Here is a 27610-nt window from a genome sequence, read left to right as displayed (position 1 = left end):
TTGGGTTTCCATGGCTGGCAAACATACTGCATCCTACCTGATACACCTACATCCAAGTCTGTCTCTACCATGTCCTCGCTATGCAGCAAGTTACTACAACTCTCAGTGCCTCAGATTCCATATCTGAGAAATGAATGCAGTATCCACCTCAGAGGGCAACTGGAATTCAGTGAGACAACTGACGTAAAGCACCGCCTTAGCACAGCTTCTGGCACACAGCAGATGCTAGCTTACCTAATCATCCTTGAATGATGACTGTTTTGTTTTCTTGAAGCAACCCCACTCCACTAGTTAGCCATGGTGTTAGCACGGCTCAGACATTTTCTTATAAGCAAATTAGTTACAAAATTCGTAACAGTGAGAATGAAAACCTTTGGGTGGAGGACAATTAACAAATAAAAAGTGACCAAAGCCGTAGCTGTTTTCACTAACCAGCTTAAAACACATTGTCTTTAAAACACCCGTACACACACACACACACACACACACACACACACACACACACACACACACACACACACTTCTTGTGGCAAGGATACAGGAGAATTGGAACTCTCATACACTGCTGGTAGGGAGGTAAAATGGTACCACCACTTTGGAAAACAGTTTGGCAATTTCTTAAAAAGTTAAATTCTCATGGAATACAGGCTTTCTGAAGCTGTGGAGGCTGGATGAACCCCTAAAACTATTGCCCTGAGATGAGCTTTAAGCCTTAAACCAAAAAGATTCCCGATGCCTTCTTAAAACCAAATCATAGTTTACCTTGGCTAGTAAAGAATGTCTGCCTTGAGCACTGTGCTCTTTTAAGATCTATCCTATGTGGGATCAACCCCACCAAAACCAAACCCACTGCCGTCGAGTCGATTCCAACTCATAAGGACCCCTATACACAGCAACTTAAAAATATTGTACAGGAACCTTAGTGGGCAGTGAGTTTCTGGTAGCGGAGGAAGAACAACTCAGAAAAGGAGGGAAGAGAATGGTCGCACAACCTGAAGAATGTAATCAATGTCCCTGAATTGTACATGTAGAAACTTGAATTGGTGTATGTTCCGCTATGTATATGCTCACCAAAAATAAAATAAATTATTAAAAAACGATCTCTGAGACCAAATGGACAACAGTAATTCTAGAACATAGATGAGAAGTTTAGGGGGCAGTGAGTTTAAATTAATGGGGGTGAAACAACTAGAGCAGAAATAATGAAAATGTTGACACAATGTGAAAAATATAACCAATGTCTCTGAATAACATGTGTAGGAATTGTTCAATCGGACCATGTTTTGATGTGTATATTTTCGCCAAAAATAAAACTACATTAAAACAAAAAAAACTTCTGCATTCACATGAGCAGGTGCCTGGGACACCAGACCACAGCCCACTAGATAGGGATCAGCTTGGATTTGGTAGCAATTCCAAAGTATTCCTGGAATGCAACTCTCTGGTGACATTCACCCCACCACTGAGCCAACCCCCATGCTAGACTTTTACCCACTTTTAGGGACAATGTAGATAGTTCGGCAATCCCTACAGATATTTCCTTGAGAAATACCTCCTCCACTTAGAAAAGCAGCTATTGGCTGGAAGGTCCCCCAGGCAAAGCTTTGAGAGCCTCAGTGCAGCCCTGTTCACAAGCAACAGGACGAGCCTCACATTCTAAGGTTATTAGCTCAGGAGTTTCAACTTGGGGGGCGGGGGGTGATCCTGGTAAGTGTGAATGTCTTTCGTCTTATTATCAATCGGACATCTTGAGGATAATCTGTTTTCTTTCTTATAAGCTGGACTCAGGCTTGTCTTCAAAAACAAACCAACAAAATCATAAAAGTAAGTTGTTTTTTCCCTTTCCTTGGTCAAGCTCAATAATGCATTGTGCTAGCATTAAAACAATACATATTTTTATAGCACTGTTACTGTGTTATTGTTAAGTGCCATCGAATCGAATTCTGACTCATAGTAACCCCACGTGACAGAGCAGGACTGCTCCAGAGGGCTTTTCCCAGGCTGCTTTACGGGAGCAGATGGCCAGGTCTTTTTCTCCTGTGGAGCTGCTGGGTGGGTTCAAACTACCAACCTTTCAGTTAGCAGCCAAGTGCTTAACCATCGTGCAACCAGGGCTCCTTTTTTATAGCATTAAGATGACATAATTTTTTAAGGGAGATATTTCCGACACGCACACAAAAAAGAGAAAGAATAATAAAATGTTACAGAGTCAAAAGCAACTGCACAACCTTCAATGGCAGCAAATCCCTCTTCCCCAATCAGGTAACCACTACCCAAAGGTTGGTGGTGATCAGCCCTATGAACACAACTGTACTTTGATTACATACGTGAAACTTTATAGACACAGTATCATAGCATATGTATACTTTATAGACACAGTATCATAGCCTATGTATCCCTCTGCAACTTGCTTTCTGTGCTCCAGGTTGTTTGTAAAATGGATCCGAGTTGACAGACTTGTTGGAGACGCCTCTGGTGCCTGTCCCCTCGGCCTACATTGGATTCCTGGTTCAACTGTAGTGGATGGCTCTGTGCCAACTCTGATCACCTCCCCAGGACCATGTACCAACTCAAGTACATGTTTTTTTCTTTTTTTTCCTTTTTGCCCTAAGGCCTTCACCATGGCAAAGCCTGCATAGATAGGCACCCAGCCTGAAACTATAAGGGAATTAATGCCCCTGAGGTAATCCTCCATCACTGGGGATAGAGATGGCAGGTCTCAGCCTCTATCCCTCTCTGGGTGGACAGTTCTGAAGATATTCTATACACTTCGCAGGATGTCCTAGCAGAGCTGAGCCCCAGGTGCCCACAGCAGCAACCATAATTTTGATTTCTCTTCCTTCTTTGTCTCACTCTACTGCCTCCCTCCTGCTGCCCGGGATCACCTCCCAAAAAGGCCTCCTTCACTTGGGTGCAGGTCCTTGTCTCTGACTCTGCTTTTTAGAGACCCACAACTCAGCAGAGCTCTAGTTCGTTGATTTTTATTGTCCTGTCCTACTTTTTTAGGAGGCCCTGGGTGGTGCAAACGGTTAAGCGTTTGACTACTAACAAAAACGCTGGCAGTTCATGCCCACCTAGAGATGTCTCAGAAGACAGGCCTGGCAATCTGCTTCCAAAAGGTCACAGCCTTAAAAATCCTAGGGCACAGTTATACTCTGACACAAATGGGGTTGCCATGAGTTGGAATTGGCAGGAAGGCAACTGGTGACTGGTTACTCCAGTTAATAACACGGTTTACTTTTAAAAATCAAGTGAAGCCCTTGGTTAGGAGATGGACAGAAAAATCTGACTCAGCCTCATATCCCACTGCCCTAAAGGATACCATTCATTCCTGTGACAATGTGAGGTACATCTGAGGACAATCTTGGTACATACTGTGCTTTGTAAAAACTGTAACACATGCAAATCTAAAAAAAAAAAAATTGGCATTGTTACTGGGGAAAACCCCAGGTTCTTGCTCAGCATGACCAGTATTGGCCAATAAACAAGAGACCGAGGTGGGAGAGCAAGAAAGGCACCTTTATTTCATTGCGCAAGGAAAAGGAGTTAGTCGGAATTGGTGCTCCCCAAAGGCGAGAGGAAAAGTTACTTTTACAGGGTTTACCAGCAGGGAGTTCATACAAGTTACATCAGCAACATTTTTAATCACACTACCCAGGCACAATGGGGTTTACATAAAACTTCCAAGCAAAGGCAGGATTTTCATGCAAAGCTGGGGGGAGGAAGCCCAGCAAAAGAAACAGGATTTTTAATGTAGCACTGTGGTGGAGGAGGCCAAACAAAGAAAAACAGTATTTTGATGCAAAACTGTTTGAGGTTCTGTCTTAGCATTGCAAAGAATATATCAGGGTTCACAACAATGAGTCATCTTTCATATATTTAGAGTTCCTCTAGAATCTATGATTATCTGGGACTCTAAATACATTAGACATTTCACAGAAAACTCAAATAAATAAGTCAGTTGTCTAAACAACTCTCATGACAGAACTGAGTCCTGTAGTTTTCTTACTGAAACCCCTGTAGCCTGCTCTGTGCTTCTTCCATACTCAGTCTCCTCCTATGACTGCCTCTCCCACTAGGCTGTGAGCTCCCCAAGGTCAGGACCCAAGTCCCAATCCCCTCTATACTCCTAGCTTCTAGGACAGGTGTGAGCTCCCCAAGGTCAGGAACCAAGTCCCAATCCCCTCTATACTCCTAGCTTCTAAGACAGGTTCTGGCACACAGTAAGGACCCACAAATACTTGATGAACAAAGCACCCATACACCCTGCTCTGAGATATTGATGAGGCCCTACTGGACCCTTTGAACCAACTCTTTTTCAATCCTTCTGAATAGGTCAAAGAGAAAGGCTCAATGTGGCGCTCGGTTACCCAGATCACCTCCCTAACTCTTGCTAATTTTCTCTTTTAACCAAAAGAGAACAGGCTTCAAGCTCACTGCAGGCAACAGTGCCAGCTGGGATTTAATCACACTGGTTTGGGTTTATTTACGGTTACCTTTGATTTACCTAGTGACACCATGTTTCCATTGTTACAGTGACACAGAGTCTCCTTTTCAAACATACTTGTTTTAAAAGTGAGTCAACTGCAGGGGAAAAAAGTGTCCTGTGAAAAATAAAATAAAGACTGCCATGGGATATGGCGAAGAGAGTAAAGGTGGTTGGTTCCAGGATGAATGATTGATAAGTTTGGGAAACATAGACCTAGCCGGTTCTTCCACTTTACGGATGGGAAAACAGGCTCTGAGAGGGTGGCAGGGCCTTTCCAATGTCCCAGTGACGGTAGAGGGAGGGCCAGGACTAAGACCCAGTTCCTGGGCCCTGGGATCTGCCTGCTTTGGGCCCGATGCTTCCCAGAACCAGTAACTGGGCTCTGGAAGGGGAATGGGTTAACACCTGCTGATCTCATCAATAACGCCTAACTGATGGTCAATTTTCATGGCTGGAGAAACAAAAGACATTGTGCAAGCATTTGCATTTTGCCCTGTCACATGGAAACAGTAACCAGGCTGACCAGGCTGACTCGTTTCTTCTAATTGTTAAAACGTAAAGATCTGCATTCGTCATTCACTCAAGCAAAACCCCCACAAATACTGCCTTTGGGAGAAGTGTTGGGCGTTCCACAGACACGACCTAAAAATGTCACTCTCCTAAAATGCTGCGGTGTCAGAGCCTGGCCCAGCCAACAGAAAGCGTAGGCAGTTTTTTGCTTAAGGGGCAACAGGAGAAAGCAGGTGGTTTGCACAAGACACAGACAGGTCCCTTCAGCCTGGCCAGGCAAAGCCCAACACACCCCTGAAAAGAATTGAGACTGCCCCCCCCACCACCACCACCAACTGCCCACATCCTTTCTGGTCTCAGAAACCACAGAATTTGCCGCTGCCAGCCTCCTGCGGTCACTCCAGCCCAGCAACCCTGACACTGTTTGTACAGGGTGTCAGCCCAGGAGTCCAGTGTCCAAACCCTACTGTAAAGATACTGTTGGCAGCTCAGAGACATGTGGCTGGACAATGCTGGGTTTAAGGCTACACCTGGGGCAGCAAAAATCCCGGCTGGTGGAGCAAGCAGCCTCACGATGACCCCAGACATCAGAGGGCCAGGACCAGAAGGGAGAGAAGAGGTGCCCAGGGCCGAGGGAGGGACAAGTCAGGCTCCTGGGGGGTGGTACACCCCCCTCTGCCCCAGATGGAAAGTGCGAGAGGCAGTCAGCCCAGCCTCACACCCGGCAGGAATTGACTGGAAAACACCTGTGTTTTCTAGCTCCGCTGTGTTTCTCCTCCTCCACTAAAGCCCTGAAACGAGAAGTAGGAGCCACCCCCATGGCATTAACATGGAGGGCTCATTTTTTCCAAAGGAGGCAGACAACCTCTTAGCATTAACGCTCCCAACCATGACACAGTAGCAGTGGCTCGCGTTTATGCACCAGGCACAGGGCTATGGGCTGCAGAGGCAGATTCTCTTTTACACCTCAGAACCCTGTAAGGCTGACCATTGTATTGTCACCATTGTACATATGGAAACAGGTCCTGGGGGAGAAGCAGTCTGCTAGGTCAGCCAGCTATAAAGGGGCAGAGCCAAGACTCAGACCCATGAGTGAAGGCATCACCAGGACACTATGGCTGCCTTCCATAAGAGCATTTTCCCAGAGGGTGGTCTGTGAAAGGCAAAACCAGGAAGAGAAATGGGAAGGAAGGGCATTCCAAGAGACAAGAAAGAAAGGAGGAGCAAAGAAACTAGTTTAAAAAAATAGATCTATTAGCCAAAGAGGGAAAGTGAGGAAAGACGTCAAGAACACTTGGCACCTGTTTTCTACCCTCAAAAGAAACTTGGCCAGAAGACCAGGGGCCACTGGCTAAAGGTTCCCTACCCAACACTCAAAAACCCAGGCCACCTCTTCTTCCAAAAACAACTCATTAGGTGCCAGGCATCTTTGAACAATTTCTGGACAGAATCCCAACCACCTCTCCCCTTCCTAGATAACTGAGTCACTTCCTCCTCGAATCTGAAAGGGCCACAACAGGTGGGGGGAGGAGAAAGAGGAAAGTGGAGGGAGAGGGGGTGAGGCAAGTGGAAAGACAGGGAGAGGGGAGAGGAAAGGAGCAGGCAGTGATCACAGTTCATGGGGTACTTGCCGTCCACCAAGGACTGGGCAAAATGCTTTGCAGGGATTGCAACAGTCAATTTCAATAATACCAGGGGGAGTACTATTACAGGCCCAGGACACTGAACCTCAGAGAGGCCAAGCAACTTTCCCCAAGTTTCCTGGCCACTAAGAGGCGGGGTCTATCTGACCATCCTCTTAATCACACTGATGAAGTGGATCAATCTGTATCACGAAGTGGTTTCTATTCCATCTACTTTGCCTCAAACAAGGCTGAGACAGGATGGCTCTATGGACCTGGTATCCTAAGGGCTGCTGGGAAAATGGTCTCTGAAAAACCAATGTCATGAAGACCGTCTGGCTGCATATGATTCTCAGACTTCAGCAAGTTCCCAAGCTTTTAATTTTTATGAAGTTCCATTTATTTATTTTGTCTTTTGCTGTCCAGGCTTTTGTTATTATATTAGATAATCCGTTGTACAAAGCTAGGCCTGTCAGCCTTGCCCCTGCATTTTCTAACTGCCTCCACAAACAACTGCCTCCTTTGCCATGAGACCAGAAGTAGATGGTGCCCAGATACTGTTACTGAACATTTTGATCAAAGATTCTATAGAATTCTGGTTAAAAGGAGAGAATTGCAGAACAGAATTTCAGATTCGCATGGAATCCAGATTTTCTGGAGCCATGGATGCTGGATGAACCTCCAAAGCTACTGCCCTAAAATAATCTTTAAATCTTAAACCAAAATATCCCCTGAAGTCTTCTGAAAACCAAAGAGTAGTTTAGCTTAACTAGTAAAAACTGTCTGTCTTGAGCATTGTGCTCTTTTAAGATCTATCTATATGGGATCAAATGGACAACAGCAACTCAAAAGATTAGATAGGACACTTAGGTGGCAATGAGTTCATACTAATAGGGGAGGAACAACTCAGAAAAGGAGGGTGAGAATGGTTCCACAACTTGAAGAATATAATCAATGTCACTAAATTATACATGTAGAAATTGTTGAATTGGTCTCTGTTCTGCTGTGTATATTCTCAATTAACAATAAAAATTTTTTAAATTTTTTTAAGTTCCCAAGTAGCCAAGCAGTAGGCAAGGATAAACCAAGTTGCCCATCTACATTCTGCTAGGGACTCATTTTAGACATATTTAAACTGCTCTGGAGCTAAGCAACTAAAAGTTAAATGAGTGATGAGTGCATAACATGATGAATGTAATCAATGTCACTGAAACATACAGACTTTAAACTTAAATTGTAAAAAAATGTTGAAATGGCAGATGTTTTGTTTTATATATACAGATACATATAACCAGTCGCCATCAAGTCAGTTCTGACTCATGATGACCCCACGTATGTTAGAGTAGAACTGTGCTCCACAGGGTTTTCAATGGTTGATTTCTGGGAAGCAGATCACCAGGCTTTTCTTCTAAGTTCCCTCTGAGTAGATGCGAACCACCAACGCCAAGTGTGTTAACCATTTATAACACCCAAGAACACCATGTATATATTTACCATAATTAAAAAAAAGTTAAATGAATTTCTGTGCTGGGCTGACCATAAGACAAGGTCATAAGAGTTATCAAATATAATAACTATCATTAAGAGACCCTGGAAGTCCTGGACATCTAGGTCAATTGGCATTACAATGTTTATTAAAGAAAATGCTCTGCATCCCACTTTGGTGAGTGGCATCTGGAGCCTTAAAAGCTAGCAAGCAGCCATCTGAGATACGTCATTTGGTCTCAACCCACCTGGAGCAAAGGAGAAAGAAGAACACCAAAGACACATGGAAAATATGAGCCCAAGAAACAGAAAGGGCCACATAAGCCAGAGACCAGAAGAACTAGATGGTATCCGGCCACCACCAATGACCGCCCTGACAGGGAACACAACAGAGAGTTCCTGACAGAGCAGGAGAAAACTGGGATGCAGAACTCAAATTCTAGTAAAAAGACCAGAATTAATGGTCTGATTGGGACTGGAGGGACCCTGGAAGACACGGCCCCCTGACTCTCTGTTAGCCCAAACCTAAAACCACTCCCAAAGCCAATTCTTCAGACAAAGATTAGTCTGGACTATAAGACATAAAATGGTACTGGTAAGGAGTGTGCTTCTTAGCTCAAGTGGATACATGAGACTAAACAGGCAGCTCCTGTATGGAGGTGAGATGAGAAGGCAGAGGGGGACAGGAGCTGGTTGAATGGACACAGGAAATCTGGGGTGAAAAGGATGAGTGTGCTATCTCATTATAGGGAGAGCAACTAGAGTCACATAACAATGTATACACAAATTTTTGTATGAGAAACTAACTTGAACTGTAAACTTTCACTTAAAGCACAATAAAAAAAGAGGAAAAAAGAGAGAGAGACCCTGGAAGTCTCAATAAAAGTTGGTCCTTTAAACTTTTAAGAGACAGAAAGTGGCTGGAACACCCCTACTGGACCAAGAGAGACTTGCAACCATAATGAAACTCAAATAAGGTCTCCATTTTAATGCCGGCCAAAAGGTCAGCAGTAACTCAAGGATGACTCTTGTTACAACCATTAGCCTGACCAAAATGATTTCCCAAAACGTTCTAGTCCACAGTCTCTCTCTTTTTTTTTTTTTTTTTTCTCCCTGAGAAAATACATCTCCCCCTTCCTCATTCCAATCAAAGGGCACTGTGAGCAAAATTCCCCAAAAGTAGGAAAAGATTCATTAAGATTCTTTATAGGTATGTGTTTTTTCCATCGTATTTTTCTGCGTTCTTGCCATTTTTTGCAAAGACTAAGAACTACAAATGTAATTCTTTAAATCTAAAAAAAAAAACTTATTTGGAGTGAATTTTGGAAGATAATGGCTTTCCTTTGGGAAAGAAGTAGAGCGGGAGGATTAAGGGCTCAGATGAAAGTCTCAGTCACAACCTGTCATATACTGGCTGGCCAAGCCTGGGTGTGCCTCAGTTTCCTCATCTGTGTAACAGGGATTGCAACAATAAGTACATCTCAGGGCTGTAATAAGGTTTCACTTAGATATTATTGAAAAGCATTTACCACAAAGTACAGTTCTTAGTAGGTGCTCAATATATGTTCCTTATTATTACAAACTACTGTTATGCTATTCTGACTCTCTGTGGCTTCCTGTCATATCCATATTCTGAGCTCACATGTCAACTTTGAAAAGGCTTTGTTCTCTAACAGTTGAAGCAAACCACAGACATTCAGAGAAAGAATGTGACGTGTTAAATTCTTAAAATTCAGTGTCACAGCTTCAAAACCCAAACCAAACCCATGGGCTCATGGAGTCGATTCTGACTTGCAGCGACCCTATAGGATAGAGTAGAACTGCCTCATGAGGTTTCCAAGGCTGTAAATCTTTATAGAAGCAGACTGCCACACCTTTCTCCTGCACAGTGGCTGGTGGGTTCAAACAATCGACCTTTTGGTTAGCAGCCGAGTGCTTAACCACTGAGCCACCAGGGCTCCTAGCACCATGGCAAACACGAGTGTTCCACTGGGAGTCTAGAACCAGGCATCCGCTACCCAGAATTCCTACTTCACTACAGGTTGCCAAGGACCATTGTTTTGCATTTCGTGAAAGCAAATACATTGCAAATGAGTCAGTGAACCAGACGTAATCCAACCTATCCACGCCAAGGAGCTCAGAGCCACAGCGGTGAACGGGAGATACAGCTCCCGCCCCTGGCACACTGGAGATTTCTGTGATGGACAAAGACAGGTAGGTTAGGAAACCAATACAGTGCAGTAAGCTACAAAATGGGGTAGGGGAGGCTGTGGGTGCCCAGGGGAGGGCCCGGTGGGGATGGTTTAAGAGATGCTCGCTGAAGGAAGCGTAAGGTGACACCTGGATCACTTCCTGTAAAGGACTCCCTGACGGCAGAGGCATTCCCCAGGTGCCAGTTCACCTCCTTTAGTGGAGATAAGGAATATGACAGTCACTGCCCAGGTGCTTTCAAGCCAACCTCCACCAGGGATCCTCCACCCAGGATACTTTCTGGGTCCTGCCCCCCATGACAGGACACTCCATGGAGGGGCCTCTTCGGGCCCAGAACCTGGAACTCTGGCCATCTAACAGAAACTCCAAGTCACAAAAGCCTAGCTTGTAGGGTCTCAGCTCAAAGCCCTTAGCACCCAACTGACAGGGCCTGGTCTTGCACCCTGGACTGCTCTACCCCACCAAGGGCAATACCACTTTGTTCTCTGGCAAGCAGTTGCTCCCCACAGGCTGCGAGATGCCAAGTAATTCTTGTTTCCCTGGAATCGGAGGCTGCAGGGAAATCAGAGTGCTTCACACAAGCAGCTCAGTTCATTTCTTCAGTTGCTGTCGAAGTGACCCCATGTGTGTCAGAGTAGAACTGTGCTCCACAGGGTTTTCAATGGCTGGTTTTTCAGAAGTAGTTTGCCAGGCCTTTCTTCCAAGGCACCTCTGCCTGAGACCCTCCAACCTTTCAATTAGCAGTCTGTTAATCAAAAGGCTGGCAGCTGGAATCCACCAGCTGCTCCTTGGATACCCTATGGGGCAGTTTGGGTGTTAAATATTTGCACCACCCAGGTAGTTGGGGGCAGGGGGAAGCGGGATGCAGGGCATTTGGGGGAGCAGGACAGAGAGCAAGGAATCTGATTTTAACCACCAAGAATCCTTCCATAACCCAGCCCCCAGGCAGGGCCAGCCTCTCCCTCAGGCACAAATGCCGCTGTAAGGCATAAAGTAACACCATTCCTCTCTGTGGAAGGTACACTGGCTGCTGCTTACTTTTTTTAATCTTAAAATTTTAATTTATGGGCCACAGCAAATTTACACAGTTCTTGCCACAAAGCCTCACCCATTTCCCTATGGCTCGAAAGCCAAAATTCCACCCTGTGTTCCAAATAATTCCAACCTCTTTGGTTCCCTTTATATCTGAAAGGAAATTCCAGAAAAGTCGTCTGGCATGGCAAAAGCTGACCAGCCTTATGAAAATACCCAGAAAGGTGACCCATTTAGTCAAAGGAGCTTTCAGATCTCCATGAGAAAAGGAATTCATGCCAGCATAAAGGGCCTACAGAGAGAGAACGGGAGTGTTGTGTTAACGCCCAGACCTTTCAACAAGCCAGCCCTGCGATTTCTGGGGAGGTAGGCTGAGCTCTGAATCAGCCAAACAGACCAGCCTTCTCTCTCAGAAGGAGAGCTGCAGAGAATACCCTGGGGAAGACAAGTTCAGCTCTGGTGCACACAGCTTCACGCTGTGAAGAACAGCGGGAGGGCTGCCTGGAAGGTTCCTGGAGGATTAGCGGAAAGCCACTTGCTTGGATTGGAAGCAGGCTGCCCACTTGTGCCATGTTCACCAGACTGATAAAAGTCAAGTTGCTCAGTTCGGCAAACATAACCCAGCACACCCTGCTACCTACCAGTAATGTTTAAAGGTAGAAGGAAGATGTGGCTGAAGTCATTTCAGATGGGGCACAGCTGTGCCAATGGCTACGGTCACCAAGGATCTCCCACCATAGCTGGATCTCAACACAGCCCCCCAACATCCACCCTGAGATGGGCACCGTGAGCCCCACAGGACTGCAAAAAACCCAAAACAGACAGACCCACTGCCCTTGAGTCGATTCCCACTCATGGTGACCCTATAGGACAGAGGAGAATGGCCCCATAGGGTTTCCAATGAACGGCTGGTGGATTCAAACTGCTGACCTTTTGTTTAGTAGCCTGAGCTCTTAACCACTGCTCCACACAGGACTGCAGTCAAGAGGAATTCCAAGGTACCTCCTTCCTCTCCTCTGCCTGCCAGGCCTCACAAAGACAGCCCTGCCTGGCTCCCCCCAAAGTAACCTTTGGTTGGTTCCTACCACCTGGGTCTGTAGTGACATCACTATCCCCACTCCTCCCCCCAGTCAAACAAAGCAAGGAAAGAGCTAGAGAAACCAAAGCTCTGCAGGGCTGGAAATGGTAAGAAGGCAAATGGGCCAAAAAAAGTTTTTGTCCTGTAATTTCACATTAATCAAGCACAAATGAGTAAAGTTACAGGCAAAACAAAAAGAAACAAAACCAAATCAGTGGAAAACTGTATCTCACGTAGTCTCACTACGGTAAAGCCTGCGAAAGCTGGAACCTGTGTAAGGCAGAAACCTGCCAGAGACGGAAAATGCAAATATCTGCCACCAATATACTCGTACCTTACCTGTTGCCATCGAGTCAATTCCGACTCCCTCCACCAATATAGACTGACAGAAAAGTGCTAAGAGTAACCCTGTCAAAGGCAGAAAACTTGCGAGACCTGGAAAAACAAGGCAGTCCCATTGACTTCCAGCTCTCACCGATTACACTGTGCGTTTTACTTTACAAGCGTGGTATGAAGCTTTACAGCTTGATGCAGACATCATGCCTGTTCTTTGGAGTAAGGCAGATTTGAGCCTCAGTTTCTTCATCTGTAAAACAGAAATGGATATGAAGCCACCCACTTTGCAGGGTTGTAACAAGGACTAGAAGTAACAAAGGTAAGGCACTCAGGACAGTGCATAAGCACACAGTAGGCATGTAAAAAATAGTAGACATTACATTAGAGAATGCACCTATGCGTGTGCACACCTTGACACCAGGTACCCAGCCAGCATCATTCATACGCTTTCTTGGTACAGAGAATCGCCAAGACCTGCAGAAGGACAAATGTACATCTCACAAAGCTTTCTACCCGTGCTGCTTGGAGAAGCCAGGTTTTGATGATGGTGGCAAGGAGAAAGTCAGATGTTCTGTCAGAATAACTCATTCTTATAGCCAGTCTTGGAGCCCTGGTGGCTCAGTGGTTAAGAGCGCGGCTGCTAACCAAAAGGCCAGCAGTTTGAATCCACCAGCCACTCCTTAGAAACCCTATGGTGCAGTTCTACTCTGTCCTAGAGGGTCACTAGGTGGTAGAATCAACTCAATGGCAACCGGTTTGGTTTTGGTGGGTAGCCAGTCTTGACTGAGTAAAAAAAGCCAAACTGCTTCTTGACTAACAAAAACTGAAAAAACAAACCCGTTGGCGTCAAGTCGATTCCTACTCATAGCGACCCTAAAGGACAGAGTAGAGCTGCCCAAAGGGTTTCCAAGGAGCACCTGGTGGATTCGAACTGCTGACCTTCTGGTTAGCAGCTGTAGCTCTTAACCACTACACCACCAGGGTTGTCTCTTGACTTATAGTTCATGAAAATTTTGGTCAAGAACATTCTGTTGTATAAAGGCTGGTCAAAAAGGATCAGGGAGGGCAGATGTTCTTTGGTAAATTCTGTGATTAGACAATGGGCGCAAATAAGAGCCCATCAAATTGTTTTTATAACTGAACAGTTTGCAAAGGCTTTACAACAACCATTTACAAAAGTTTATTTTAATGAACTTAATGAACATATTTCAGGCAACTGCTGTAAGGCTCCTAGGAAAACAGCAGTAACTTCACATAATTCAGTATTTTTCTTGCCAGAAAAAAAAAAAAAAGAAACCCAGGCCACTTCGATTCTAAATGGGAATGATTAAAATACCCCGTAGTTCCATCCTTTTTACCATGTATTCCAACTCTCTCCTACTGTTTCATCACTTTAAACATAAAGGGAGCCATTTGGTTTTCTAATCATGTTTCCCAAGAAGCCCCCTCCCTAGCATATGGACCAAATTTCCCATGGAAAGTGAGCTAGGCATGTTAAAAATACAAGACCACCTTTCCAGGCCCTGTTGAGTAAGGTAGTCACTTACAATAACCAGAGCCAATCTGATCGTTTTTGAGCACATAACTAGCTTTACAATGGCAATGTAAGATGGCTTCTAGAAAAATGTCATGAAAAGCAATTTTAACCATTACAAGAGCAGGAAAAAGCACCCATTTAGATTGAAATGGCTCGTTCCAATTGCTTTATGTTAAAGCTATTGTTGGGGGCAGGGGTTATAATTGCAGATCCAGCTCCCTGACTGAGGATAATCAAAGATGAAAACTAAATGTATCACACTACAGTATGGCAAAAGAAAAAAGAACTAAATGCAGAAACGCAGCTTCTCAGAGGCTTCCACAGTCAGGCATGTGTACACCAAGGTGCATAAGATAATCCATGAGAAATCAGGAAAAACCAGGTCTTATATTTGAACCTGTTATTTAAAAGGGAATTAAACTTCACTAATATTAATATTTAATATACAGATTGACAGCGGTATATTATTTTAAAAAACCAAAACAGAAAAAAAAAAAAAATGCACTGCTGTCAAGTTGATATGGACTCATAGCAACCCCGGAGAACAGAGCAGAACTGCCCCACAGGCTCTTCGAGGCTGTAAATTTTTATGGAAGTGGACTGCCACGTCTTCCTCCCACAGATAGGCTGGTGGGTTCCAACCACTGACCTTTCGGTTGGCAGCCGAGCGCTTTAACCACTGCATCACCAGCATTCCTGGTATATGTATATAGCTAACAAATAAATATACATATACACAGAAAGGGCATATTAATACCTTTTACTGATATGAATGACTGGAGCAAAGCACTTGCGAGATCCCCAAGTTAGATGACCCATTTCAGCCGGATTCACCAGCCCTACACAAAGCTCGCTCACAGAGGACACTCAGCTGGCAGCCTTCAGCCTCAGAAGGCCCTTTGTGAGCCTGTCCCACCTGTCTCTTCACTGCCTCTCTGACACTTGCACTGTGACCTCCAGCCCTACAGACACGGCCCACGTGGTCTCTCTCACTAGCTTACACACACCTCCAGGACTTCACAGGCCGCGTTCTCTGCCTGACATGGTCTTGTACTCCTGTGAGCATCTGGCTCTCTGCTCACTTGCTCAGTTAAGCTTTAGGTTTTAGCTTAAAGGCCTCTTCCTCCAGGGAGCCCTCCACCCTAGCCTGGGGGTAGGTGCTCTTGCTCTCCAGAGAGCTTATCGTCTGGGTCCTGGCTACTCAGAGTGAGGTCTGGGAGCTGTCTGGAAATGCAGAAGCTCAGCCTTCACCCAGACCTACTAAATCAGACCCACACCTTTAACAACGTCCTTAGGTGGCTTGTGTACACCTTAAGGTTTGAGAAGCTCTGCTCTCTGCGACACTCCCTGGCTGCTTGCCGCTGCTCCCCACTGAGCTGTGTATGAGGCAAGCAGGGGCCATGACTGGCTCTTTATCCCTGTGGCCCCAGCACCTGGCACTGGGCCTGATTCCGAGCGGGTCTTTCATGTATTTGCCAAATGAGGAAAGGAAGAAGTGAAAGATGTCGAGAGGCATCTTCACCAGACACTTCAGGTGGAGGGGAGAGGGAACAGCCAGCATGACAGGTAACAGTAACAGGACTCCAAAAACATCTGAACTGGCCAGAAGAGCAGATGGAAGACAAGACAAAGGCCTGGCCTTGGGTTCAAAGGCACACTAATAGTAATAATAAAGCCAAGCATTGTACTACACCTTAACCTACTCATACACAATGCTCTTGCAGCCCTAAGGTAGGAACTATTCATGTCTTCCATGTTACAGATGGGGAAGCTGAGGCAGTGGACCAAGGCTGCACAGCAGTTAGGGGCCAGAGTGGGATTACAATCCAGGAAGTCTAGCTCCAGGTCCGTGCCCCGAATCATTAGTCTACGGTGTATCCAGTTTAGCCTCGTATGTACACACCTGGAGGCCATTTATGGAGCAAACAGGGTGACATGGCACCCCTGGCAATGGAGCCACTGGAGGCAAGGCCTCAAGACTTCATGCCCTGAGCATCTACAGCTCCGAGGAGCAAAGCAGCCATCCTTAACCAATGCAGCAGCCAACTTCACAACACCCACCTTGAAGCAGGACCTGCAGTGGGTGTCCCCAAAAGACATAATCTGGCTCCAAATCAAAGCCCTCCTTCAGCACAGACTCTACAAGAACGAAGAAGACTGCTGACCAGCACTCTGGCTCTGCGGGGCTAGAGGAGCACCACAGGGGCCCAACCCCATCTGGAAGTGATTTGGCCCAGGGATTCGTGAAAGGGGTGGGAGGTTGGAATGACCAGCCACCCTGGAGCTTCCGTCCTGCTGGGAAACAAAGCTGCTGTGAATGGGCCCCAGAGGCAGTCATAACACCCCAGGGGTCATCCCTTTCCATGCAGGCAACACCCTCTAGACAGTCCATAAGCACATTATAGCAAGTAGAATCAACAGTGGCCAACCAAGCTAGTCTCCCCATAGCAGCGCTGATTTTAAATGTCCTTCCAGTGTGCAGGAGCCCTGGAGACACAGTGGTTAAGCTTTCAGCTGCTAATCAAAAGGCTGGCAGTTTCAATCTACCAGCTGCTCCTTGGAAACCCAATGGGGCAGTTCTGCTCTGTCCTTCAGGGTCGCTATGAGTCGGAATCGACTTGACGGCAATGGGTTGGGTTTGGTTTTTTGCTACCTTATTTATTTAGCAGACACATAACACTTGCTATGTACCATGGACTGTTCCAAGCACATTAAAAAGTATTAACTTGTTTAGTCTGTATAACAACCTTTTAAAGAGGTAGTTATTAACCGCATTTTAGCAATAAGGAAACCAAGGCACAGACATTTCCTAACAGCTAGTTAGTGGCAGGTAGGATCTAAACCAAGAATCCTAACCACTGCATAAGCCACCTCTCACACTAATGTGCTGTCTTGGTGCAAACAGCCCAGATCTTGTTTCCTACTTTTTTAAACACTCTGGGTCTGAGGTATATTACCCAGAAGACACTCTGGCATTTGCTAGGTAGTCAAGAAAGGTTCTGGAGCCATGGAGGCTGGATGAACCCCTGAAATGACTGTCCTGAGATAATCTTTAAACCTTAAACCAAAAACAGCCCCTGTTTAAAACCAAACAATAGTTTAGCTTAACTAGTAGACAATGTCTGCCTTGAACATTATGTTCTTTTAAAATCTATCTACATGGGATCAAATGGACAATAGCAACTCAAAAGATTAGACAGGAACCTTAGGGGGCAGTGAGTTTACGTTAATGAGGGAAGAACAGCTTAGAAAAGAAGGGTGAGAATGGTTGCACAGCTCGAAAAATGTAATCAATGTCATTGAATTGTACATGTAGAGACTGTCGAATTGGTGTCTGTTTTGCTGTGTATATTCTCAACAACAACAACAAAATAAATTATTAAAAGAAAGACAAGAGAGCGTTCTTTGTACATTATTTAGGAGGGGGTGGGACAAAAGGGAGAGAGGGAAAAGGGGCTGAGCAGCGTGGTAGAAACTCTGCCCAGTGACCCAACATCCCAGGGAACGTGTGTCCAGACCGCTCCAGGGCACTGGCCTGGCACAAGTGACTTCCGTAAACATTAGGGTCAGACCACATCCTCTGAAAAGGAAAGAATCCCTTTTTTTAAAGGACCAAACCAAAACACACCACCCAAACTTCTAGGCAACCCTTTCCTCCAAGCTGGCTGGGCTGCCTAGGGTCAGGAAGGTCTTTGGAAAAACAAGTAAATAAAACCGCCAGCTCCTGGCAGACAACTGGAATTAAATATGCTGAGGCCTCACTATGAGCTGCCCAGGACATAACAAGAAATAGAAGAAAATCTTCAGCTTTGGGATCGAGCCGAAAATGTGCCCACCCACCTTACAAAACAATCACAACCTGAGGAAACAGCCTGGGCTACCTTGCAGTGAAATCTAAGCAGTACAGCCATCGTCTGGCAGCGGTCTGACCATCTCACGTCCCAGAGCTGGGCGCCCATACACAATTCTAATGTTATCCACAATGTGTATTCTTGGGAGTTTATCCAAGAGTATACAAGACCCATATTTGTTCAGTGATACTTTCCCTGATTATGGAGCAATGTGTCATCCATTAGGTAGCAAAAAATCTCCATAAAAAACACCAGTGAAGACAGAGTACCCATTCCCCAAAAGGTACATCTGGATACAAGAAGCAAACTTACTCCCTTCGCCTCCCAACATGGCACCCAACTCATGGGCCCCTCATCACAGCCCAGAGGATCAACCCTGTCGCTCACCAGGCCAAGTCCAGAGGCTCAAAGTGTGGGTGTCCGGCCACCACCCCAACATCCCAGACTTGCAAAACCCAATGTTACAGGGGCCCTTTGATGGGTGGGAGGGATGTTTTCTAACACAGGAAGGTAAGTTAGTTAAGGTTCAAGCTCAACAGCTGGAAAGACCTGAGTTCTAGTCATCATTAACAACCTGGGTGACCTCCGTGAGTTACTTCACTTCTGTGAACCTCAGTTTCCCCATCTTTAAATAGGGATAATAGTACTAACAACAGCGACAACAACAATAATAGCAACCATTTTCTGGCCAGGGACTGGGCCTAGGCCTTCACCCTTCCCTGTGACTTGCTAAAGTAGATCATTTTAGAGATAAGGAACTGATACTCAGGAAAGGTGATAATAATTGCTATCGGTAAGCACCACCAGGATTCAGGGGGGTGGTCAATGGAACACACTTAGGACAGTGCCCAGCACCACTGGGTGCCCCAAAATTGGAGTATTGCCACAGTCAGCACAGTGCAATATGACATAAGAAGTCAATACATAAACTGAAGTCCAAGTTGGATGTGACTTTTTGAAGGGCCATCACCAAGAACATTCCAGGAGTACAGGGAGGAGGCCTCAGACATTACCCCTGCAGGAGTTCTGCCATTTGGCAAGTCTCCCTCCGGGTCTCCAAGATGCTGGAAAATCTGTTTGCTGTGAGATCTTTCTGGAGAGCAACTAGGTAGTCAATAACAGAAGTCATAAACATGGTCACACCCTTTGCCCCAAGAATGCCACTTTGGGGAATAAGGTCAAAGAAATAATTATAATTATAAAGGAAAAAAACAAATAAAACAATGTAACTTGTGGTGGGTCCACAGCAAAAAGCTGCCAACAGCCCACGTGGCGGGGGGCCGAGGAGAGGCTGACACTGGAATGTCAAGACAATGGGAGACACTAAGACCTGGGTTGGTTCAGGAATGAAAACCATGAGGACCATGCAGAAAAATGCAAGGGACCAAATAAAGTCCAAAATGAGACCTACAAGCTTCAGGCATGATGTGAATCTAAGCTAGAGCCTCTGCAAACAGTTGGCGAAATTAGGCAATCTGGGATTTTCTGGTGGTGTGGGTTTTTTTTTTTTTCCCCCTCATTTTTTTAAAAGAGATTTCAAGTCATGGTTTGCTTTCTTTCTTCAGTTAATTAAATAAATACACATTTTTAAAACAAAGAAGAAAGGATCTAAATTGAGCCTGGCCAGGCCTTGAGATTCCTCAGAAGGAGGGTGGTTCCTGGAAAAGAAGGAATTCCAGGAGAATTCTGAGGCTAACTCTCCCCAAGAGAGGAGACGGGCCCTCAAAAAGAAGACAATAGCACCCCACGAAGCTCCCCTCTGCAGAGAAGGGCGGGGTGGCCATGGGGGGTGGAGAAGCCCTGTTGGGAGCCCAGCTGGGAGGCCAGACCAACAGGGCAGGTGGCAGCCATCTGGGCCCAGGAAACAGGAAGAAGCCCTACCCGCCAAGACAGGTGTGGGGGAAGGAAGGCGAGGGCGGGGCCCAGGGAAGGCCAGCCTAGAGGGAACTCCTTTCTGGCAGGAGAAAGTCCCAGCAGCCACGCCCACTTCTCTTCCTAGCATTGGGGTAACTTCTTTCGAAGAGACCCCAGGCCCAGGCCTGGAGGAGGAGGTACAGCCGCTCCCTGACAGGCCTCAATTGACAAAACATAGGTAGAGTGTACATGCGCACACAATCTCTCTGCACATAAGCACTGCACACTCAGCCGTGTACATCCGCACACTTTCTTTTGGTGCGTGCACGCGGGCGCGCGCACACACGCAGCACACACCCTTCCCCCTGCCGTCACAGCCCACTTCGTCAGCAGCCTTGCCATCCTCCTGGAAGGCCCCAACTGCCCCAGGTCATGAGGGAGGCCTCACCCTACCCCCGCTTCTTCTTCTACAGCGGAGGGGGAGAGGAACCCAGACACCAACACCTCCCTCCTCTCAGGAAGACCCTGGTGTGGGGAGGGCGGAGAGGAACGAGAAGCCTCCTTCTAACTGTCGCCCACTTCCTTCAATTCTCAGCTGGGTTCTCGCTACATGGGTGACCCTAGGCACGTCAGTTAAGTCCCTGACGCCCTTATCTGAACAGACGGTCTAAAGAGACCCCAGCCCTCACGATGTCTAAGGATGGAAATCATTTTGAAGGCTGTTAGCACAGAACGGGGCTAGTTTGGGCTCCGTACACCGCAGCAGTCACCATTATCTCCACCACCTCTCAATTACAACTTCAGCCTCGGAGAGCGGGCTCACCCGGGGCTGCGCGGGGCCACAGCCGAGCCGCGAGCAGAGAGAGCCAGAAGGGACACACCCCCACGGCTCTCCTTCCAATCTCGGGACCCACACCCATTCCGGGGACGGCGGGGAGGGTACCAGGGCCCGTCTCCACCTGGGCTGGGAGACCCCAGGCGCAGAGAACGGTTCCTCCCCAGGTCTCCCTCGCCCCCCGGCCTTCGCGCCAACGCCCATTCCGCTGCCGCCAAGCGCACTGGCCTGGGCGCAGCGGGGAGAGCGCTCCGCGGAGCATCTGACTAGCGCCTCGCCCCCGGGGAAGGCGGACGAAGGGGTTTCCAGTCCCCCAACTCCCTCAGGGACGCCCCAGGCGCGAAGAAATGCCACTTTCCCACCACTCCCCCTGCAGCCCCACCCCAAGCCCTCAACCCACAAGCAGCCTAGGCGCACCGCCGGGGCGCATGGCGGGGAGCGGGCACATGAAGGAGGTCCCAGCCCCGGAGACGGTATCGGGGAAGGGGCCTAGGGCCTACGCCCCCATCGCCGGGGGCCGACTCCTCTCGCCTTCGCGCCCACACCCAGCCCGCGGCCGCTGGGTGTGGTGGGGGCGCGCTCTGGGGAGCCCCTGCCAGCGGCGGGGGCGCACGCGCGGGGCCCGGATGGTACCCCGGGCCGCAGCCTGGCCGGGTCAGGGTGCTCACCGATGGACACGAGCTTGATGCTCTCCCGGTCCAGGAACTCCAGCGCCACCGACACATTCTCGAGCTGCATCTGGCGGAAGGTGGGCCGCTGGTGGTACTTGCGGTACATGCGCTTCTGGCTGAGCACCTCCAGCAGCGCGATGAGCCGCAGCCCGTCGCTCAGGTCTGTCTGCAGGTTCCCGATGCGTTTGTTCACGCACTTGAGGTGCTCGTTGCACCAGCGCGTGAACGTGTTCTGCTGGATCTTCTTCCACGGTGCGTCCTCCGCCAGGTCCTTCTCGGTTACCGGCATCCTGGCGGCGGGAGGAGGGATAGGACGCGGAGAGCTGCAGGGAACTGGTGTCGGGAGGCCCAGGGGTCGGGGGAGCGCGAACTAAAGCCGGTGCGGGAGCGGGGATCGAACTCACTGCTGCTACCGGAGCCGCGGCCGGGGTTGCTCTGCGCCGTCTGCCCCTGGCCGCAAGAGGCCCCTGGCCCCGCGCCTGCGCGCTAAGCCGCCCCGCCCCCCGAAGCCCCGCCCCGTCCTCGGGCGGGAGTTCCCGGGCCGCGCTCGCCCCCTGCTGCCCATAGTGGGCACTGCGCCCCGTTCCGAGTCGTCCTGGTAACCCTCATTTCGCGCTCAGGCAGGATTCCTGGCCAAGGGGCTTAGGGCTCCTTAAGGAGAACGGCAACTGGCTCTGGGTGGTGGGAAGGCAGGGGGCTGGACAGGATGGGCGGGGACCGTGGTGTCGGTCATGGGGGAGGTGCCGGTGGAGAGGGGCTTTTCATCCATCTATAGATTTAATAAGAGTTTTTATTGAGCTCTTGTGTGTGCCAGGCACCATGTTAGGGACTGGGAGACGTCGTGAGGGAAACACATTTTGTTATATGAGTTATAATCATATGAGTTATAATATTATCAATAGCATTTATTGAATGCCGACGGTCTGGTAGGTCCTCTCTTCTCAGCACGTATCGCCCAGTGGTCATCAAGGCAGGCTTGTTCCCTAACTTCGGAAGAGAAGAAGGAGTCAGCAATCACAGCTAGTGGTAGTAGTAATACACGCACACACACACACAAATTTATTATCTTACGGTTCTTTAGGTTAGATGCCCCTCACATGACTCACTGAGCTGAAATCATGTTGGCTAGGTGTATTCCTTTCTAGAGGCCTTAGGGTGGAATCTGTTTCCTTGCCTTTTCCAGCTTCCAGAGGCCACCCACGTGCCTTGGCTTGTGGCACCTTTCTCCATCAGCAAAGCCAGCAACCTCAGCCCGAGTCCTCATGCTGCCATCTCTCTGGATCTCCATAAAAAAAAAAAAAAAAAAAAAAAAAATTTTTTTTTTTTTTAGCCACGCTTTATGCTCACTCTTAAAAAAAAAAAAAAAAACCTTGTGATTACACAGAACCCTTGGGTAGTGAGAACAGTTATTGCACTCAGCTGCTAACTGAAAGGTGTTTTGTCCCAGAGGCACCTCGGAAGAAAGGCCTGGCGAGCTACTTCCAAAAAATGAGCTATTGAAAACCGTGGAGAGCACAGTTCTACTGTAACACACATGGGGCACCGTGAGTTGGGTCAACAAAAAGGCAACTGGTTATTGGGTATGGTTACATTGGGCTCACCCAGATGATCCAGGATAATCTCTCTATCTTAAAAGACAGCTGATCATCAAATTTAAGTCCATCAGCAACTTTAATTCCCCTTTGCCATATAAGGTAACATATTAACAGCTTCCTGGATTAGGACATGGACATCCTTGAGGGGCCATTGTTCTGTCTGCCACATCATGCACTGAGTACTTTCTCTTGTACTCATCCAGGCTCTGAGTTACATGCTGGAATACAGCCGAGACCCAGGCCAGGCCTCTGCTGTCAACAGCTTGAATAACTATTTGTACTTATTACGCACCTACTGTGTACCTGTGCTAGGCACTATGTAAGCAATTTCCATGCCCTTGACCCCATTTGACAAGAGGAAACTGAGTGGTTGGTACAGGGCCCCACAGCACAGTTAGAACTAGAATCAAGCCTGTAAGACTTGCAAGATTCAGTCTCTTGTGGGAGGGGAGAGAGAGAGGCATAGGGTGCCCTGGGACCAGAGAAGTGGCACCTAATCCAGGCTTAGGCGAAGGGGATCAGGGCAGGCAGGCTTCCTGGAGGAAGAGGGGTTGACCAGGACAGAGATCAAGAGCTTCTAATCCTGGGGGCTGCCCAGGAGAGGCCAGCAGATTGTGGGTGAACGCATACAACACTGAAGTGCTTTGCTTGGAAAGATCGCCTTGCTCGCTGGATGTGCTCACAACCGGCTGGGGGTGAGAGTGTGTATTACCTGGCCCTGGCCCGTAGCAGGGTCTCCATAAATATTTGAATGCTCATTTCCTTCATTAGAGATTAGGTGAAGAGGTTTGCTGGAGCTCAGCTGGTAAAGACCAGACAAAATAGGATTTGAACCTGGATCTGACTCCAAAGTATTCTGCCTGAGGGTCCCATGCTGCCCCCCAGCCTGGGACTTGCCTTTGTCCACACAATGGGCTCCCTGAACAGTGAATTCACTAGAGGCAGATGGTAACCTTTGCCTTCCCTGTGCCCAAGGTTCCCAGTGCCTCATGCGTTCCTCCACCCAAACTCATCCATCAAAACTTATCGGCCAGTGTCTCACTCCCTTAGGGACCTCCTCCCTGCTAGGTGAGACTGAAGCTAATGTCATCGACTCAGCCCACTCAGCAGCTGCTAATGTGCTAAGTTTCTCCTTTCTTCTGTTTCTGTTTTACTATGCCTTGGCTCAACTAATAAGCCCTGCATGTAAATATCCAGTCTACTTCACTCTGAGCTGAGACAGCCCTGTCCTGGGACAGACCAGGTGATTCTCATCACACTACTGAAAGAAGCCCAGGAGTTCTCTACCAGTTACCGGTTGCCATTCAGTCGATGCTGACTCAGGGTGACCTCCTGTGTGTGAGAGTAGAACTGAGCTCCATGGGGTTTTCAGTGGCTGATTTTTTGGAAGTAGATGGCCAAGCCTTTCTTTCGAGGTGCCTCTGGTTAGCAGTTGAGTGCTTTAACTGTTTGTACTGCCCAGGGACTCCAGGAGTTCTCTAAAAACCCAAACCCAAAGCTGTTGCTGTCGAATAGATTCTGACTCATAGCGACCCAATAGGACAGAGTAGAACTGCCCCATAGTGTTTTCAAGGAGCGTCTGGTGGATTCGAACTGCCAGCCTTTTGGTTAGCGGCCAAGTTCTTAACCACTGTGCCACTAGGGCTCCAGAAGTTCTCTCTAGAGTGATTTTTAGGAGGGGGGGGCTCAACAGCCAGGGTGGAGGGGTGGCCAGTGGCTTTAGAAATGAGGGAAAATGCAGACAGATCTTCAGATGACTCTTTATCAATATTTGAAAAGAAATGAGGCCCCAAAACCTCAACGCAGCATTTCTGCAGAGAGCATTTTAGCGGGTGCTTTCCAGGCCTCCCATTCATACTCGTGGTCACAGGTTTCCCTGGTCTCTTGGTGGAACCCCTGAGAGTAGAAGGGAGTAGAAGTGGAAGCACAGACTCTGGCCCCTCATTCGCACATGCGAGTCACGGTAAGAGTTTTGGGCTGAAGTGCAGTTGCCGTTTGCTGTGGTCAATTGCTGAAGAAGGGCAAGGCTCCTGTCCTGTCATCTCTGTCCCTTTGCAGCATCCAGCCTGGAGTTTAAGACCTTAAACAATTTCTTTTATAGGAACAAGCACAAAGCTATTCCTATGAGGTACAGGTTAAAGATGTCCCAAATGTCCAACTTCTCCAAGCTGCTGTGCCACTCCATCATCTCTAACATCAACTACTCCCCCCCACCCCCAGCACTCTCCCTCCTGTCTTTGGGCTCCCTAATTCACTGCAATGTCTCACAGAACACATGAACCGTATTTACGGTTAAGTGATTTGTTAGGGAGGTAAGAGGGTACAACTCAGGATCGGAATCAACTTGGAAGTAACAAGAATAACAACTCAGGACACAGTTCCTCAAATAGGACAGCTTCTCGCCCTCTGCCGCCAAGCCCTGCAGGGGCCTTCTGGGGCAAGTACTACACCTCTTAGCTCCATGGGTCTGCAAGCCCCATCGCAGCCGTCTCAGGCGGATCTCCTGGTTCCTGCCATCTCACGCCCCTGCCTCTCCATGTTTTCCATGTTACAGCTCCCTCCATCTGTCTCCTGGGTCTAGGAGGCTCTCAGCGCAGGGATCCCTGGTCCAAAGGACATGTTCCAACCTTGTCTCTTCTCCTTGGTGGTAATTAGGTCCCCCTCTGCTCTGGGATTAGCTCTTTTTTTAAGCCTAGTGGGATGGCAAAACTGACTAATCCCCTTGTTAGGGTTCCATCCACCTTATTTGTGTGGTTCCACCCCCACAAGGGTGTTATGCACCTTATTTGCATTATTAGCAAGCTGTCCGATCCTCTTGGTGGGCCACAAGCACCTCATTTGCATAGTTCCACCCAGCCATTTAGTGGGAGTTACAAAGGCTATGGGTAGAAAGGCCACGTGAAGTAATTCACTGCACTGCAGACCTGGTGGAGCCTTTGCTGTTCAACAGAAATATAATGAAAGCCACACACATAATTTTAAATTTTCTAGTAGCCAAATCAAAAACAGAAGTAAAAAGGAGCAGGCGAACTTAATCACAATAATATCTTGTAAGACAATATTATGGTGACCTGCTGTGGGTTGAATTGTCTCCCCAGAAAAGATACGCTGGAGTCCTGACCCCTAAAAAAAAAACCCAGTGCCATCGAGTCGATTCCTGACCCCTGGTACCTGTGAATAGGACTTTATTTTGAAATAGAGTCTTTGCACATGGAATCAATTTGAGGTCCTACTGGATTAGGGTTGGCCCTAAATGCAATAACTGCTGTCCTTATAAGGAGAGAGATTTGGAGACACGCAGAGACACAGCAACACGCTGAGCACACGGCCACGTGAAGTCAGAGGCAGAGGTTGGCATTTTGCTGCCACAAGCTAAGGAATGCCTGGGCCCACCGGAAACTGGAAGAGGCAAAGAACAATGCTTCCCAAGAGCCTTCAGAGGAGCATGGCCCTTCCGACTCCTTGATTTCGGACTTCTGGCCTCCAGAACTGTGAGAGAATGAGTTTCTGCTGTTTTAAGCCACTTGGTTTGTGGCACTTCGTTACAGCAGCCGTAGGAACTGGATACACCAACCTTTTCAGTTTGTCCAAGGCTAGGGAGTTTCTTGAGATGCAAGACTTCCAGTGCTGAAACCTGGAAAGTTCTGGCAAACTAGAACAAGTTGGTCACCCTACCTAATATATTCAATATGTTACCATTTCAACATGTAATCAATATAAAAAATATTTTAATGTTTTTACATTCTTTTTTTTATACTAAGTCTTTGAATCTGACATGTTTTACACTAATAATAGCACGTTTCAGACTCACCGCATTCCACACGCTCAGTAACCACCTTTGGATACTAAAAAACCCAAATACCACTGCTGTGGAGTCAATTCCAACTCATAGCGATCCCAGAGGATGGATTAGAACTGCCCCATGGGGTTTCCAAGGCTGTAAACTTTATGCAAGCAGACTGCCGCATCTTCCTCCCATGGAGTGGCTCGTGAGTTCCAACACTGACCTTTCGGCTAGCAGCTGAGTACTTAACCACTGTGCCACCAGGGCTCCTCCTTTGGCTACTAGTAACTATGATACTGGACAGTGCAGTATAGATAGAGATATGCCTGACTGGTGGAATTAAATCAGTTAATAAATTGGCGATCCATAGGATCTCACCAGGGTCCTGTCCTTGGGACCCTCCACGTCCACACTTGAAGAAGCCCAGCTCTCTCAGAGGGGTGCCATGTGACCTGCTTTTGCAGTTTCTCTGATATTCATAACAGGGTGCTGTGGGACAGTAAAAACTAATAACAGTAATAATAATAATAGAAGCTTCCATTGCTTGAATTCTGGCATTGTCTAATTTAATCCTACAACAACCCCAGGAGACAGTTGTTATTATTATCCCCATTTTGCAGATAACGAAACTGAGGCTGAGAGGAGTAAGGTCACGCAGTGGCAGAGCCTGGAAACTGAAGAAGGGCTAAGAAAAGCAACAGTCTTAAGAGCCAGGACCTG

At 47.6% G+C, this 27610-nt stretch overlaps 1 protein-coding gene across 2 annotated transcripts in view; it reads right to left on the bottom strand.

Moving 5' to 3' along the window:
• Positions 1-21986, bottom strand: part of FLNB (filamin B) — a 162710-nt gene extending 140724 nt beyond the window's left edge. For both annotated transcript variants that reach the window (XM_049863255.1, XM_049863256.1), the window contains exon 1: positions 21509-21986. In XM_049863255.1, coding sequence (XP_049719212.1) covers positions 21509-21800 — 292 coding nt within the window. In that variant the 5' untranslated portion in view covers positions 21801-21986. The remainder of the gene's footprint in view (positions 1-21508) is intronic.
• Positions 21987-27610: the final 5624 nt, after the last annotated feature.

Source organism: Elephas maximus, chromosome 20 (genome assembly GCF_024166365.1).
Source record: "Elephas maximus indicus isolate mEleMax1 chromosome 20, mEleMax1 primary haplotype, whole genome shotgun sequence".
Lineage (NCBI taxonomy): Eukaryota > Metazoa > Chordata > Mammalia > Proboscidea > Elephantidae > Elephas > Elephas maximus.
The sequence above is the reverse complement of the archived record's forward strand: the minus strand, read 5'-3'. Positions and strand labels throughout refer to the sequence as shown.